At 42.3% G+C, this 18,249-nt stretch overlaps 1 protein-coding gene across 7 annotated transcripts in view; it reads right to left on the bottom strand.

Moving 5' to 3' along the window:
• Window positions 1-18,249, bottom strand: part of robo3 (roundabout, axon guidance receptor, homolog 3 (Drosophila)) — a 151,821-nt gene that overhangs the window by 57,143 nt on the left and 76,429 nt on the right. For all 7 annotated transcript variants that reach the window (XM_069509950.1, XM_069509946.1, XM_069509948.1 and 4 more), the window contains exon 2: window positions 11,943-12,269. In XM_069509950.1, the coding sequence (XP_069366051.1) occupies window positions 11,943-12,269 (327 nt within the window). The remainder of the gene's footprint in view (window positions 1-11,942; window positions 12,270-18,249) is intronic.

The raw sequence follows: 18,249 nt of genomic DNA, 5'->3' as shown, positions 1-18,249 counted from the left end.
TGTGTTTTATAAATTTGTGATTCTATTAATTGTTAAATTTCCAGTACGAACAACCTTTTTTTAAATCTTAGGGGGATAATGTCTTGCAGTCAATCTGAAAACATAATTGACACATCATGAAGTGGTATTTAATTTAAACATGGAACATTTACGGATGAAAAATACAGATTTGGTGTGATGAGGCGAGACTTCATGGATCATATTTATTCAATTCCCATATACCTGTCCAATAGCAACACACAGAGGTTCTGACAGTGCTATTTTTGGGCTGGAATCACAAAGTAGGAAGTTGAATTTGCAGTCAGTGTTCTTAAAAGCTTGCTCTAGCATTTGTGAATAATATCTACCTGACATGTTTGCTGGGAGAAGTGTGGCTACGAGCCAAAATATGCAGCAGGAGCAGGAGAACTCTGACAGTGGCTTTTTTCTACGCTGTCTCACCATCTTGTAAGTCCCGTCAGTTTTCTCAGCAGCGTGTCTTGTTGTGTGAACACACGTACTACACACATATCCCTGTCACTTTCTTGCATGTGTCTGGTCTTACTGATGGCTTGCTGATTCTGAAACTGTCCACTTTCCCTGGCTCACAGCGTTGCCTGAGAGGTGAAGAAGGTGACTCGTCTGTGTGACATCAGCATTTTCATGTTGGACGCGGGCCAGTCAGACCGTGTCAGCCGACCTGCTGTCAGCTGTCTCTGTCCGCGAACACGACTTATGGCTGAGACCCCACCTGTCCAACAGAAGCCAATGTGCTCACTTAGCTGGAGAAGATGCCACTTTGCTCTTAGTGTGCCTGTTCATACCCCCATGCACTTGAGAGGGTCTGGGGAGGTGGTGGTGTGACTGGGGGAGGGAAGAGCAACAGTTCCAATTTTCCACCCTGTCAACAAACTCCAAAAACAGATGGATCTTGGAGCAGAAATCCATTTAGCTCCACTCGAATGACTTAAGCCCCCATTCGCTGACCTTTTTCTTATGCGTCTTAAGAAGAAATGAATCTTGTGCAAATACACACGAGTAGAAATCAATAAGCATTTTTCCACAGCTGTTCGCCTTCGTATTTACCATTTGCAGACGGGTCAAATATGCCTAAATCCCCCTGAAATGCCTTTTTACCACGCACAGCTGGCAGCAGGGATTACTTCAGCCATACTAAAGACTGAAAGGTGAATGCTTGTGTTGATAAACAGTTGCAAAGGTTAATTTTAAAATAAAAACCACCTCTGGAAGCAGTTCCTCTGCTTTGACCACGGAGGGAATTAGAAAGGCGAGACAGAAGTAAACACACAAAACAGACCTGCTTCAAGCCACGCAAGAAAGTTGACATTAAAGATCAAGCAATCTCTGCAGTTAATCGTGTTCTCAAGAAGATGTTGATATGAGAGCAGCAAGGGAACAACATAAACCAAATATTTACAGCATGTGCAGAAAGGGAATTGTGACAGTAAACAAACCGCTCATTGGGATTTGAAATAGACTCATATTTTGATCCACTCCAATAGTAATTTTCCACCAAGTGCTTACAGCATCGGAGTTGAATTTTTTGCCTAAAATCTCTCTTGACAGACACCTCATTCTGCATCAAATTAAACCGCACAACTAAGATTTAGCTTGAGGGCGGCAGCAGAGAGAAGAATCCAATTACTGCACTGATTTTTCCAGTTCCTAGAATTAGTTGTCCCGTGAGATTGACTCATCTAATAACACCAATAAATGAGCTGGCAAATTCTAGAATGGGCTATAAACCATTTTAAAATAAGTTACCCACCAATTGGAATTTGTTGTCTAAACCTTAACAAAGTTTTCCAATTACCACAATAAGCTGGCACATAATAATTACACTGGATTGCCCAGCAACAAAATAAAGTTGGCCAGTGATGAATGAAATGAATGAAATGTCCAGTTACCACAGTCCAATGTCTTGCAGCTACTGTACACTGAGTTGTCCAATAAACAGGATGAGCTCATAAAAGACAACAATCGTAATGATCTCCCCAATATCTATTATCTAGTAATTACACTATGCTGGCCAGAAAAACAACACAAACTGTGTGCACATCGTTTTGATGAATACAAGCCTCCATCTGGTGGTTTGACTCCACTTTCCTTCCAATTCACTGATTTTCCTGCTTAGTAACAAGACTTGCAACCAGATACTTCTCCCTCTATTGCTTTAATGTCCTCCCATTTGATCCACTCTGTAATCACACTCTGATTGTGTTCGATTGCTCTGTTTGAACCATGTATTGATCATGTTGTTCTCTTGTGTTTAACGTCGGTCATAAATGCTGCCTGAAACTCTCGAGATGCATTCTGCTTCTTGTGTTATTTGAAATTGGTGGATTTGTTTGATTTGTTACCCATTTTGAGTGTTTGTGCTGCCTGTGCCCGGCTGTCTGCCTCTAGCACCACTGTTGTATCTGTGCTCTTCTTTCTATGTCCCTGGTGCATCTCATTAAAGTTGTCTTTTGTTCTACTTTCTCTTCTCAGTCAGTACCCACTGTGTGTTATCATGAGTCTCCCCACATGCCCCCTGTGGGTGCATTCACACCAACATTAGCAGTACATCAAAAAAACTGGCTTCTTATTCATTTCCATGTGGCTGATACATTGGTGCAGCAGGGGTGCTGTTGCAGAGGACTCGGGCACAGTCATGCATAGCAGTCTAGGAAAAGGTTTATCCTGGTTTAACATTTGTCCTTGCAGAAACAATGAAGTAAATATAGTGATGGTCATTCAAATGCAAATTGACGGTGGAGAACCTCACTGTTTACCTGTCAAATAAAGACAGAGGAGCATATTATCACTGATGTAATAACTTTGCAGTTCAAACTCTGCCTTGAAGCATGCAGGAAAAACTGCTGCGCAGTGTTACTGTGTCTGATAAGGCTTCCAGCTGGACTTCCTTGCTCGCATTTTCTTCCCTTAATCTCTACCCTGGAGCAACACACCCACACCACACGACCCATGTGTGGGTTTACCAGGGGGCTTTTGTTGGCCTCAATGAGCCCAAAAAGGGGGTCATTTGCATCCTGTAGAACCATGACTAATACATCTTAATTAATTGCATTCTTAATAGAGACAGTTGAAAGAAATTCATGTAATACATTCAGGTTTAGTTTTTTTTAAGTGTAACTATCCATGAAACATGAAAAAGTCAACATTTCTTACAGTTTCTCTTTTCTTTTTCCTAAAATGAAATGAGCAAAAATGTAATTCACTGTGGTAGTGGCTCAGGAGAGAGAGCGGATTGGCCATTATCCAGAATGTCTGCGATTCGATCCCAGTCTCCCCTATTCCGCACTTGAGCAAGATACTGAAAATGAAATGATGTATGAAAGTGCAGCACAAAGATGCACTATATGAATGTCTGTGTGAATGGCAGAAACGGTGCTGTAAAGTGGTCACCAAGACTTGAAAAGAGTTAAATAAATACTGACCGTTTACTTACAATGTTATTGAATTTGAACTTATGCGGTGAGTTTACGTTTTTTGACATCTGGGGCAGTGATGAATTCTGAATCCCTCCCCTGTTTGTGTGGAAAGGAAGCACCTGAAAATGAACATGACTCCAAAACAGACCAGATCTTTACTCCTACCCTCGGATACGATTCATAGAAGCAAACTTGCGGCAAACATACTGCATATAAAAAGGTATATAAACAGAAACGTGTATTTACAAATATAGTACATGGGAAGTATGAAAGGAAAGAGCCAACGATGAAGGTCATTTAGAAGAGGGTCTGGTTTGCGATCAGCGGGTCATAGTGAGATAATGGGGTGTGATTAGACGGTTTGTGCAAGGGACCTTTATTGTTCTCTGTAGCCCCCCTGGCCACGGTGTCGGGGGGGTTAAGGCTCATCCTCACACCACCTGTTGTCAGCCTCTGCAACCCCCTCCAACCCCATCCCATCCTTCTGCTTTTGTTCCACAAACCCTTTATGACACACAGCAACACACAGGCACACACACGCTGACCACTGGTCATACTCGCCTTTAGTATGGCCTAATTAATTCATCTCAATCCTCTGGAGGGGGGTGGGGGGAAGTTTGGCTGGTGGGGTCTGGCTCAATGACCGGCAGACGGTCGGATCATACAGAGGCGGCTTAGCCACAGGCTCGTGGCCTCACTCCGGCCATCTGATCCCCTCTTTTAAGATCAGAATGGCCACCGGCTCTGTCCTCCACAAGGCCGGGACCTGCAATCCCATTAGTGAAGCATGAATATACCTCAGAGCTCACTCAGATAGATGGACGTGTACAACACAAACACAGAGAGGAGGGCTTGTTATCATCAAGCCACTGAAAATGTCACTGCTGAAGGGTTCAGTAGGAGAGCTGCTGGTGTAACTGTATCACTCCCTGTTGGCTCAGTGTGCTGAATGCAGAGACACAAACTGATTCAAGGTCAGCATGCGGATACGACCAGGGTTTCCCCAACCTTATTAAGACGAGGACCAGACATTTACATCTTCCTTCATTACAACAGATATTTTCTGTACCAGTGTAGCGTTTTTGCACACTGTTGCATTATGGGTTATTTGTAGCCTTTGCTAGTCTGTGTTTTTTGCATCTTAATCCATCTTTTTGAGTGTATCAGCATTAAAAGTCCACATTTTTATCCAGTTTGACCTGCAGGAGTTTCTGAAGGCTGTTCTGCTGCCACAGAGATACAAAATAATGGGTCTGCTTTGTCTACGTTCGTGTCTGCAAGGGAGTTTAATTGAGGCCTGAGAGTACGAGAAGAATTGACTCGCTACAGTGACTCAGTCAGCTGACTCAGAAAGTGAGCTGTCTATAGAAGTCCAGTGGAACAAAGATATTGAAAAGCAGTCACATGCTGTTACAATGTCAGACGGTCATGGGAGAGCTAAGAAATTACAGTTCAAATCTACTCAATATAAGTCTTCTTATACCAGTGTTCTTTTGTGTGCAAAGTGCGACCATTCACTAATGTGAAGGACTTCAGGACATATTCCTCACTTCAGGAATCTAAGAATGTATATGACACACAATTATAATGAACATATAACTGGTAAAAAAAAAGCGGATTTGGACAGAGATGCTGGGAGATAATTGGAAAATAAGATGTGACAGTAGTTGTCTTGATAAATAGAGCTGAAGGAACAAAGTGCTGCCGACAGCTGGTGGAAAAGCTTGTCATGCTCCTCTGGATGTGTAGGATGAGGCAGAGCGGGCCGAATGTGAAGTCGGCATGTACTCATGCATCACTCACAGATTCCTATCTAAAATAAAAAGGGTAAATACCCCTGTCAGCAATGTCAATCCTGATTTTAATGTTCAAAGACTATTCTGTACAAATGGAGGAAACGTACCAAAAAGACACTTTTTAATGAGCACTTATCCAGCTTAACCATCTTTAAGTCGGTAAATAGAAATAACAATGTTGAGACAGCTCATTGGTGCCGTCTATAATCGACTGACAATAGAGAAATTAGAAAGAGGAACACTGACAATTTAATATCCATCAGGACGGGTCAACAGCCTCTCTTTATTCCAATGGATGACTGACAGGCTCTTAAAAACATCTTATCCTTAATAGGCCAAAAGACAAACCAGATAAAATCAGCTGTCTCATTACATCTTAACAGATTATATCAGCTTATTCAAAGTAGGCTTAAAACATTTAAAAAATCAGTTAGCAGATAACACCCGCTGTTAACAGCTCATTCAGAACAGGTTCAACACAGGACCGGTTTCTGTTTACAATGCACAGAATGTCATTTTAGCCCTGAGAGCACAAGGCTGCCATCAGATTCTTTTCAACATTTTCACGTTAAGTGACATTTTCCCTCTGTTTTAAACCCTTGCTATGGCATGAGGACAACTTACTTAAATTAAAAGTGTGGATAGAGCAACCACTGACGATGTATGTATGATGTTGAGAGGTGTAAACAGAGACTGATGGCAGAACAAGGTTACTCAGCTCCATTCCCTGCAGCTACTTATTTATGCTTCATGGATGTACGGTGAATGAACTCCGCTGTGTATGACAGCATGCACCGCAGAGCTCCAATCACAACCCATATGGCTGCAGACCACTGGGGTTAATAACAGGGGACAGAGGGCAGCTTGTGGAAAGAACGGACGGCAGCAGGAGAGTGGCAGAGAGGAGCGAGTAGGATTGAGTGGGGGGTGGGGGGGGTCACTTTATGTCCTTTATCTGAGCTACCCAACCCTGTACTTCTCTCCGATCATAACTCTTTCCTAACCCCACAAAATCCCTTCCACATGTCCAAACCCATAAACCCTGAAATCCATTTTTTCTGCACAGGGGTCTCATTGATAAAAAAAAAAAAAAAAAAAAAACAGCATGACAGGTGTGTATGTGTGTGTGTGAAAGAGAAATGGGGATCCAACTAGTGACAGTGCTTTCAGCTGTTCCTCCCACACTGGGTCTGGGATTACCACGGGTGAGAAAGTTGGTCCTGACTCCAATTACAAAAATCACCAACACACACTCGCTGGAGCTAATTTACACGAAGGCAGAGGAAGACAAGGTCTTCGTCACATCTTCACCTGTTCATTCCCCAGATTCCACGACGCCGCTGCTATCTTGAACCTTGAAGGCTTGACCTCTAAACAACCTTAAAAGAGGGTGTGGGGGTTGGTTTTGGAAGGGGACATAAAACCCTTAGAGGTTACCCCAGCCAGTTTTATTTGCAATCCGACTCCGCCCCCAGCACCTTAGAAAAAGCACCTCCTCCCCTCCCCTGTTAGCATGAATATTCATGGCCCATAAAGCCAGGCGGAGGAAACATAGCAGGCATAATAAAAGCGTCAGAGGTATAAAACACTCAAAGAAAAAGCTGCCAGGAGCTTGGGCAAGTCCCTCTGAATTCCAAATCCCCACTCAGGGGTGTCTGGCCCGTTAGGTCTATTGTGCTTGACTGACCTTTATGCATCTGACATGAATCGGACTCTGCTCGCAGCAAGAAACTTTGCAAGCCACATTTTCAGGATCAAAGCACTTTTTTAATGCGTGAAATCAGATAGGATTGGGCAGAAAAATACGAATTTTCAGTGGAAATGTTCAGGGCAGTGTTGGATCTGTACAGTAAAGGCGGGTACAAACTGACAAGGCAGAGAGAAAGGATTGTTTTATGGCTTATTGCTGGACAGAAGCTACACTTACATCTACTTCATTTAAATAACTCATGAAAGTAAATGTATTATTTATTCACATTTTCACTGATCCTAAGATAGGATTTAAAAAACTTAATGTAATGAGATGCTCTACCTGTTTCACTTTCATATTTACTGCAAAGTGATCGGTGTAATGTTTGTTTGCAAACAAGAAAAATACATTAAACCTGCCAGCTTTGATATCTGAGGTGCGGAAACACCTAGCGAAGCCTGAAACTCAGTTCATGAATCAAAAATCCATTTATCAAACATGACGTTAATAAGTGAGAAGTGTTGCTGAGGTAACTAAGCTGAACGTTTCCTAATGAGTTATTGAGTGGGTGACTGTCAGTGTGTGAATGCCTGAAAATGGACACACACAAATGAGTAAGAATTATTGTACAAACACAGACTAAAACTGACAATACAGCAAGTGATCATTAAAAAGCTTTTTGAGAACTTTGAATATCTTAAAGAGCCTATAGATGTTTTTTGAATCAATCTTGGAATGGGATAGGAAAGCTGGATTCGGGGATCATTGGCTGAAGGGGTTAATATGCGTAGATATCACTTGAGGACCAGGGGCTATGTCTTTGTGCTTCTCCCTTAAAAGGTGGATGCACATCATGTATCATGTTGTTTTTAATACATGTGACAGATTAAATGCATTGTAATTTGCGGAAATTCATGTTGAGAGGTCAAAATTCACTAAGGGATGTGTATTCTTTAAATAATTATTATCATTATTATGGTCTTCATCCCAGAAAAAAGGTTTCAAAGTCCCCGGTTCAGACAATGGCAGCAGACTTGGCTGAGGGGAGCGACACAGGCAGAGTACTTGAAGTTACTTGAACTAAACTTCAATGACAACGATTTAATAGATTCAGAGACAGACTTCAATGTGCCTGCCGAGCAAAGGCTTAGGGGGGAGATATATTTGTGCTGGAGGGAGGAGGATTTCGGTGAGTAGAGCCAGTGTCAGGGCAAACCAGAGGTGAAGACTGATGAAACATGTAAAAAGACCTGTATTTCTCACCAGGATATAAAAAACAACATGAGAGCTAAAACCTTTGGGATTTAGTGTAAACAATACAGAAATTGAGCTGAACTGAAAATGTTGGCAAATGTTGGAGTTCCCATAGAAAAAGCAATGATTATAATATATATATTATTACTAAAATCATTTGGTTCATGTTTCTGTTTGCTTCAGAAAACCCTCAGGTTTGAAGAGGTTGTTTTCAAACAATGCTCAAGACTCAGGTTTAAAAACAGTTTGGGACATCTCATGTGTCTCAAATCGACAGATGTTTTTGTCAGGACTTACTCTTAGGTGTACTTGTAACAGAGGTCCAGGGATAGTGATGCTAATTTGTCCAGCATGTTATTCTGCAGTGAAATCTGAACAGTTTACCCAGAATTTATGTGCAAACCTACATGATCCCCATGGTCCTCATCCAACTTTCCTCTATCTTTATTAAGCACCATCAACAGGTCAAACCTTCCCTATTGGCAAACACTTAAGGAACAGATTCTGTTGCACTGATGTTTCAAACAATTCCTAAGGAAAGCGAGAAAAATTATGCAAGAGCTGTGTGAAATTACTTTTTTTTCCAAAAACAGTGGACTATACCACAACGGACTGATTTCAAACCGACTCGCACAGATGTTCTCTGTCAGTGAGGAATCTACAAACATTTCACAACCGTGTTTTAAACCTGCACGGAGCGTTTTGTGTTCAAAAGATACATTTTGGGTGCCACTTTAAAGATGAAATTCTTAACCGTGTGCACATTTGAACTACAGCTAAGGAGTGTCTAGTGTTCTGTTTATTTGACCGACTCATTGATCAACTGCTGCTTCAGTGCAACATGAGAAAATGTCAAGAGAAGCCATCTGTAGTAATACAGTATCTCTGCTTTACAATTATCTGTGCTAGTTAGTCTTGGACCACTCCTGGACGAGCTCTCGGGTCAGGTATGTTTGTCAGTGCGCCACGAATCTGCCCTTTACCTTCATACTCAGTGGACTTCAACACCTTGCCTGCCTCTCAGCCTCCACCAGATGGACTCTGAGGGGTTAAACCTCCTGGACCTTCCACCCTTCCCACTGTGCTGGCTCCCACCCTGATGCCAAATATACACACCAACAATGCAGCTCCCTCTCAATTCGCCCCCAGTGCCTCCGAGTCACAGGCTGGGGAGCAAAATGACACCATGCCACAAAAAGCCATCTTGCGCGTTCTCTGGTGCCACGCTGAGCCCGCTGGCAGCACCGGGCGGGTTTGTGTTGCCTATGGCCTCACCTCCGGTCCCGTTGGTGCCATGCAGAGGAGACTGGGAGGAACTGGCACTGGCTCTGGTTTGGCACAGGCCACTGTTTGTTCTGTATAACCTCTCTCTCCCATACTCTCTCCCCAAAAGGCAATACTCCAAAAGTGTGTTTGCCGGTTTGTGTGCGGGTAGACGCAGAAACAAGACACACACTTACAGTTTTCCCTCCAACACTGTGTATTAGGGATTCTTATCTGTGAGAGCAAGTGCTGCACACCAAGTTTGTCCCTCTGCCTGTGTCTTTCTGCAGACAGTTGCAGAGAATGTCACCTCCCGAAGGGCGAGAGAAAGCAAGAGAAAGCCGGACAAACACAAACATTGATGGACTGATGACCCGGCAGACTGAGAGACAAGAGACACAAGAAAGCACACCAAGGCTTTTTGACTGCAAACACGAGCCCGCGCAACCTCACAGAGCCTTGTTTGAGATCCTGTCAATGTTGGCCTACAAGAGGGATCAGACTGTCTTGCCATCTTCAGCACGCTGCCAGAAATATCACATCGGTGTTAATTACAGTAAAGGTGAAGCGTGATCCTCATGTCATGATTCAAGACAAGCAAACGCAGCTACTTTGAAACTCAAAGGGGAGCTCAAAAGAAGCACAGTCAAAGAAATTCCACACAAAAACATTGATGGGAGGGGGATTCTGGCTCTATTCCTTAGCACTTTTTCTTGAGCATGTGTGTGACGAGTGATTCTTAACACCTGCACCTATTCTACCTGCCTGGTTTCCATATTCAGCTTCTATCGCAAACACCCTGCAGCTTCTGGTGCTGATAACTAAACAGAGCGAGAGCAAGCTGAAAGGCAATTCTTCATGCTGCAAGAGAAAAGCTTTTAGGTAAGGTGACTGACACACCGCACATGCAGATCCCAGCTGTTAACAGCGGATAGCGAGTGGTTCATGGGCTGTTTTTTTCTCTGTGGAGACAGTCAGAGGAAATTCTGTCTGATTATTAAGTTAGAGGCTGGAGCCTTTCAGGAAAATATGATGCCCGGCTGTGAGGTGTTTGACAGGAGTCTAAAGTTTCACAGATTTGTTTCTCGGGGAGTGGAGGCGGTTTCAGTGCATTCAGCTGGTTTGTGTTAATGCAATGAAAAAAGTCCTGGGATGGCTTCACCTTTAAACAGTGGGCGAAATAAGCAGATGCCAGAGTGAAAGAAAAAAAATTTAAAAAATGTTATCTTCACTGCTGGCAGCATGATGCTGAGACTCATTTGTCTTCATTAGTAGACAAGCGAACTTCATTTTCTGTTTAGTATTTACATTTACTGACATTGGCTGACAATATCAATATAATATATCACCAATTCATATACTTCCAGTGCTTTTGTCCATTATATAAATAACCTGAGCTGTAGTCACATTATTTTCTCAGAGTGTTACATAAGAAAAATCCAAAACTACATTTGTATTCATAAAAACGCTTCTATAAAAAATCTGCTGCTACTGCTGTCAAAACAAACTTGCACTCTGGTGATCCTCTAACACTAAAGGTAATGGCCTAATCAAAAAGCAAAGATTAAATTGACCCTGTCCACATTTCATTAGTGCCACCAATCACAAGCAGCTCTGCTACAAGGAAATAAAGAAAAACTCGGGTGTCGGCTGGAAACACATCTGACAGGAGTTTGTTGAATTTTAAGGAACTAACATCTTTTAGCAAGAGGGTGCAAACCAACAGTGGGCCTTCCTCCCTTCCCGGCTAAAAAGTTTCCCAGCTGTCCTGTCCAGTGGCGACAGCCGCTATCTGTTTTTCGCTATCCACATTAACAAGCATGGTCGCGGAGGCCAGATCACAACCCGACAGAAGCCGGGCTCTCTAGAGCAGGAAAAGATAGGATGTGATGTCGGAGGCTGGGAAGCATGATAGAGGGTAAGAGGGTTGGAGGGGGGGGGGGGGGGCCTCAGGGTGCAAGCTGCCAGGAGATCTGACGCCAAGGTCAGGGGTGGTGTCTTATGTTAACTCAGCCGAGTGATGGGGATGATAAGAGACCAGAGAGTCCTTTGAAGCTGCCTCTGCACTCTGCTTTTATAGTGCGGCTAACATCGTTACGTGTGAACTCTATCTGAGATTTAATCCACTTCTTATTATTGGAACCACATAAAACATAACATGATGTTTGACACCTGATATACGGAGAAGCACTGGCTATCTTTTCTTACACAGACTAATTGTATAGCAGCAGACACTACGTTGTTTTCTCTTATCTACAAATGGTACCACGCCACGGCTCGAAAGGGTGAAATCCACTCCTATGTGATTTTCAATCGACATATATGGTCATCTTATCATGAAAATAATCATTCTTGGTACTTTCGTCTTCAGGATCATTGTCACATCATCCGTCCCCCACACTCATTCATTTCCTATTTAGCTGCTTCATATAAGCCATTAACCATTAACCATTCAGTTTCTACCTTTTGGTTCGGTAATATCGAAACACATGCTAAGACACTTACTTGCCACCTCCAGCGATGCATTGCGACTGACTGCCTCGCCCAGGTAGTTGCGCGCCACACACACATAGACTCCTTCGTCAGGCTTGCTTCGCCTCCCGTGCACAATTCGCAGGAAAAAGAGGGAGCCACTGGGTAGGAGCATCCTGTGGGATCGAGGGTCCTCTCGGTCGGTTTCAACGCGTTCACCGTCTTTGTACCATTCCACCACAGGAGCTGGCCGACCTTCGGCCTTACAGTTTAGGGTGGCCGGCTCGCCCTTTGACACAATGAGATCAGACGGGTGTTCTACGATCCGAGGAGGAGCATCCTCCAACCTGGGTCGGGATCCTGAAGAAAAGACAACAGCACAGGCAAAAGAAAAGGGTTAGGATTATATTAATCAAAGGGCAGGATGTCAGAATCTTTCTAAATATAATGGTAATAACATGATTTCTGAATCTGAGTGTTAACTGGCAAAAAAAAGGGCTGAAATTTGGGTTATAATTACAGCAAACTACACCATTTGGTGTTTTAAAGCTCAGACAATAGACAACAGACTGAAGATAAAAGCAAAGAATTAACGATCTGTGTAACTGCGGAGTTGTTAAAGGTATTTAAAAAGCTAAATATCTGCTCAATCGTTAATTCTAAATGGTGAAAAATGTTTAATTTTAGGCTTTTTTGTTATTAAAAAGTGGATTTTTCAACTGTGACGACAAGACAAATTTAGACTGATCACAGACTCAGAATGTAAAGAGTGTGGTAGCACTACTGTGGGAAGGCCTATAATAAACACTGAACATTCAAATCCTCAATCTGTTTTTACATTCTGGCCTCTGCACACAAGAGGCAAGTAGGCGGCACAACTTATAAAAACACCCTCAGTTGCCCTCTCTCCAAACCTCATGAGCTGTGCTCATAAACGGCTGCAGAAAAACACACAGCTTTATCACTGACAACCCGGCTGCGTGAAATGAGCATGTAATGTAATTGCTCAACAGTTACATCCAAAGTATAAATCAAGAGGACGTGTGAAATTACATGCTCTAAATTCTGCATTTATCAAACCAAAAGCAAATTCTCCGGCATTGGAGGCGAGGCATGAGAGAAGAAAATGTGGTAGAACTGTGCTAATCAGAATTCATGGGAAAGTAGGTTGACTGAACTGAAATATTCAGATATCAAACATGTGCAAATGTCAAATACATCCTCTTTCTATATGGTTTTCAAGTTATATATTGTCAAAACATAGGGAAATGTGCTCTAGATTGGATAGAACAGTTTGCATCACTCTGCAAGGTACAAATTACTTATAAATGAAAACGTGATGTGTTTGTCTTTTGCAGACATCAGAAATAAATACAGAGAGAGAGGTAGACCAAGATAGAGGGTTGGTAATTCCCATAGGTTTTTTTCTTTCTTATTCCCAATCATTGAAATTGCTTTCTTCCCCCTCTATCTTTACTCCTCCCCCATCAATTTGAATGACAGCATGTTTGTAGCACAATTATGTATGAAAAGCAATAACACAAACTCAAGTGCCACGAGGCACAAGTGAAAATCCCCCCTGGAGAGCAAATGAAAGAATGACGACAGGAGGTGCGTTTCAACAGCGATTTCTAGTTTTGTTCCAGTGCAGCTTTAATGACTTTGCAGCAGTGTATTTATGTATGTCTTGCCTTCCCACTCAACCAGTTAGCTATGCTGTTTTTAAACTAAAACTATGTTTCACTGTTGCAGTATACCCATCGCACACAGGGCTGTATCATGCAACTTTGCGTTTTCTGAACAGTCACAGCAGGCGCGTGGTTGGAACGCTTGTGCTCTAAACAGGACAGAAACCATGAATTGTTTTGTTTCGGCATTAAGGAGTTTCAGTAGCTTCAGCCTTACATGGAAATCAGCATCACTTGAGTTTAGTTTCACCCATATGCTGCTGCTTTTATGAAGTGACTCATTGTTCAGCTAAAGGCTAAAAATGCTTTGTTTGGATAGACGTGTCTGCCAAGTATATATATATATATGTATATATATATATGTATATACTGTTACGTTACAGTGCCACGTTGGCCAAACCATAGAATGGGCTGTGATGGTTCATGAATAAGAGGGAATTCAGAGTTTCTTACTTTCCTAATAATACCTGATGAAGAGAGCTGTCAAAATGTCCTTTCTTCTAAGTGACAAAGCATCTGCAAGTTTTTAACTCCACTAAAGTGATTTCTGTCTGATGGCCTTGCTCTCAGTGCAATAACACAACAATAGAGTAGGAGGAAAAGGAATTGAAGCTTTAAAATTACTTCTAGTTAGCGTTAGCGTTAAGGAAACAATGTCACCACAAACGTGCTTTGGACAAAACATGTGATTTTGCATTACATACAATTGGAACCAGAAATAACGTGTAAATATGAAATAACTGTGAGCTACACTCATAACGTGTGATGCATTTTCTTTTTGTCCTTACTTGTGACTTCATACTCATAAAAAATGATCAAATAGGAAAAAAGAACTGCACTATCAAGTTTTTTGGCAAACTTTCAAGGTGTGAAAACAAAGAGTTGTGCTCTGTTCCATAGTTGTGGTTGAAATGATGAATGAGGCATAATGGACAAACATTTACTGCTTGCCAGGAGACAGCTGGCACTCTCCAAGGTTGCTACCATTGGTCCATGGAAGTCTAACAAACTTTAATCTCTGTGGTTTGCCACTGAATTCTACAATGCAGGACTAACCTCTGAAAATACTTCAGATGCATCAATATTAAATTCATTACAAAACTGAATTTCCACATAATTGGTCTCCTCTGGAACAAAAACACAAAACTGTCCTTGTTTTGTAAAGTGCCTCTCCTCTTTCAAGGCCTCTGAGCTGCAGATACAGACCATCTATTAGCTTTAAGGCAGCATGTGTATCATGGCTGTGCTGAGTGGGTCTGGCGTGAGGTTTTTGAGGGTGGCTGGGTCGGGGGTGTCTGTGGTGAGAGCTCAGCAGGACAGAGTCTTTAAGAGCTGACTCATAAATTTTACAGTCGGAGCTGGTTGGAACAAGCCATGTGGAAATGTAAAGTGAAGGCTTTTAAGTGAGGAAAGAGGCCACCATGTGAGACTGAGCTGAATATCATGAAGAGGACGTCAAAGTGGAAACCACTGAACACCAGCTCTTAAAATGATACCCCCACCATCCAATTTAGACTTGGTGAAATCATTTCTCGGCAAAAGGTACAGCTCAGGTGAACCTCCGTGTGAAATTTTCTGAATCTGTAAGATCACCACTGCAATGACAGTGACCATTACTTGAATTACAATAGTATGACAGAACAATGGCACAAATATATTGATGAGACTCTGACTGTGCTGCTATTCAACTGGAGGGTATTTGAATTGGCAGAGTTTATTTTCACACATGCACAACACTGCAGGAGGTTCTCTGCACAGAAACGTTCACAACAGCAACAAATCCTCCGCATTATTCAGGCGAGAGGTGGCGCAGCCTGGTGCAGCAGGCAGAGACAGGAAGTGACGCAACGACTCCGCTGCGGAGATCACGTGATTTTCTTGACAAAACACAGACGTCGGTGTCGGCTCTTATCACCACAAACTCTCTTCACATCTTCGTCTGTGTCTGCTTCATCAACCATCAACCCCCCCCCCCCACTGTGTTCACACATCAGATTCTCCTGGATTCCAACAGACTTTATACTAGGAGGCCAGGTGGAGAGAGTCAGCAGGAGCTGTGGAGCATCTCACTCGGATATTTGTGTTCACACTTGGACCTCCTCCGGAGAAAATACGGAGGCACTGCAGAGTTCAATGCATGTCTGAAAGCAGCTTGTGATTAGAAGCAACGACACTGCTCAAAGTAAGCATAGATGCTGGCGAAAGATAAGATAAGAGGGTGGAAAAAGACAAACTCAAATTGGGTTATCAGAAACAGCAGAGCACCACTGGTTGTCTTGAAAAAGGTGTCTAATAGGAAAGCCTGGACCCTCTAAGGACCTATTAGTTCCTGCCCATGGTGTACTACAGCAGGATGGCAGGAACTCTCAAAGCTACATGTGAGCTAATGAAACCATAGGGAGGCTGTGGGAGTCCAGCGTGTGAGAGCCAGAATCTGTCTGACCAGAATGTTGTGTGCAGAAGAGACAAATGAATCTCTAAATTGGCATGTCACGAGAGAGCTGTGGCACACTTGAGGGATTTTTGTCAGTGATTTACGTTGTAAATCTGACGGCTGTCAGTCATCAAAAGTGGTACAAAAAATAATTTGATTTTTTTGTCTCTAAAAATCCAGTTGGTAATATTTCTCAGTGGTAATTTACACTAGTGGTGAGGGATCCAAACTCATTAGAATCATCCTACAGCTTTTCAGTCCATATTAACACCAAGGGGAGAAACTGTACAGACTGCTGCTACTACTACACACATAATTAATAACTTCATTCCACTTGCACCTTTTACACAAGTTCAAAATTCAATTCCAGGCTTCATGGTTTACTATGTTTGTGTTAACTTCAGATTTAATAAAGATCCCATAGGCTACATCCACACTAATATGTCCATACTGTTAAGGAGCCTGCCGGTGTCAACAGGAAGCAGATTGTCTACTCTACAGTCGTTGCTTATTTGCAGAAAAAGCAATGAATGAGGAGCAGCAAAGGTGAAAATAAACACCTGGGATTTTTTTCTTGAAACCATGAAAGATGGAACTGTTACTGACAGTGTTGGCAATGCTTTGCACACACTAAGGGTAGTCTAGGGATTAGATCCAATCAAGAAGGCAGTGTGGGCAGCATCATTCACGAACCTCTCAGTTTCTGTCCGTCAAGATTAAAAAACAACCTTCAATGTTGTTAAACAGGAGCAGGGCCAGCAGTATTTCCAAAAGTCGGTTTTGAGGGCGCAACAACTCAACCCAGGAGTAAAAGAAAGTAATGCCTTTCATTATGATATTCCAAACATATCAGTGTAGATGTCTCCTCCATAACCCTGTGCTGATTACAATCCAGCGAACAATGGGTCCTCGCTTTACATTGGAAGTTGTACAATACATCCCTTCAAAGAAAATGTTAATTACAAGAGTGATTATTCCAGCAGAGAAAATCAGAAAACTGTTTATTTTAATCAATTCAACTCAGCATGAACTTTCCCAGCCTACCTGGTGAGTTCAAACTGACAAACTCAAAATCAAAGACTCGCATGAAGCGCTCTCTATTTAGTTTATATTTAACACCAAGACATATGCATATACACTGTGAATTACTGTCAGAAAACTTCAAAGTGGTCTGAACGAGGAAAATGGGAGGAGGAGAGAAAAAAAGCCCGAGAGTGCGACAGAGAAATAGCGCGTGAGGTAAGAGTGCACAAAGACGAATGGGAAGAATTGGAACAAAGCAGCCACAGGGAGTGCAAACTCCTGCTGCAATGTCCTTTCTGTAATGGAGGGTGGCAAAGTGCTGAGGCTGAAGATTTTCTCATCCACTACAAGAACAAGTGGCTCAGTGTGCCCTGCTAATATAAAACAAGTACAGAGGACCACTGCCAAAGATCTACAGTGGATTCCAAGCTGTCGCCGCCAACCCCCCAGCCTTATTTCAACACCGACACAAGTGGGCTTTCATCCCTAAGCAGATTTACATCCTCTCTGAAAAGGCAAAACCATCAGAACAACAGCCAGTAACTCATACACGTCACATCGCTCCAGCTCTCTTGACTGGCACAGAAATGCTACAATAATGGGGTCTACGATTTATGTGCATGTGGGGGTCCGACTGTTGACACCAGTTAAGATACAAAGCAAAGTGACATCTGTAGTTGTGGAAGTCAACATTTAAGTAACTGAAAGCAATGAAATAGAGGTTTTTATTATTTTTATTTTGCCTTTTCCTATTCCAAGCACGCAAAAAGTTACTTTGACTGATGATGTGATGATTTTTTGTACTGATATGAAAATAGTTCCTCTCCAGTTTCCAGAAATAATCCCCAAGAAAAAGTCATGGGTCAAATAAGTGACTGTCAACTGTTTTTTTTAAGCGTGTGATTCGAGATGTCCTTATGATGCTGCAGACACACTTGACAGTTAATCATTTTAAAAAAAAAGAAGCAATAAATGAATAAGTTGGAAGGTGAGGAAAGAGAAAGATATTGTGTGCATGTTTTGATCCTGATGATCTGAGAGCATGGAAAAGTTCATTTCATCATCATAATTTTACTTGACAAGCTGTTTGCTTTGGATGACAGCCTGTTAGACCTTTTTCTGCATCTCTACAGCTCTGGATGCAAATATTCACTCTGAACCTACACCTTTCCCAGAATGCAGAATACTCCAGTTA

The sequence above is a fragment of the Paralichthys olivaceus genome, chromosome 15, assembly GCF_024713975.1.
Source record: "Paralichthys olivaceus isolate ysfri-2021 chromosome 15, ASM2471397v2, whole genome shotgun sequence".
NCBI classification, from domain to species: Eukaryota; Metazoa; Chordata; class Actinopteri; order Pleuronectiformes; family Paralichthyidae; genus Paralichthys; species Paralichthys olivaceus.
This window is presented reverse-complemented; position numbering and strand designations above follow the sequence as displayed.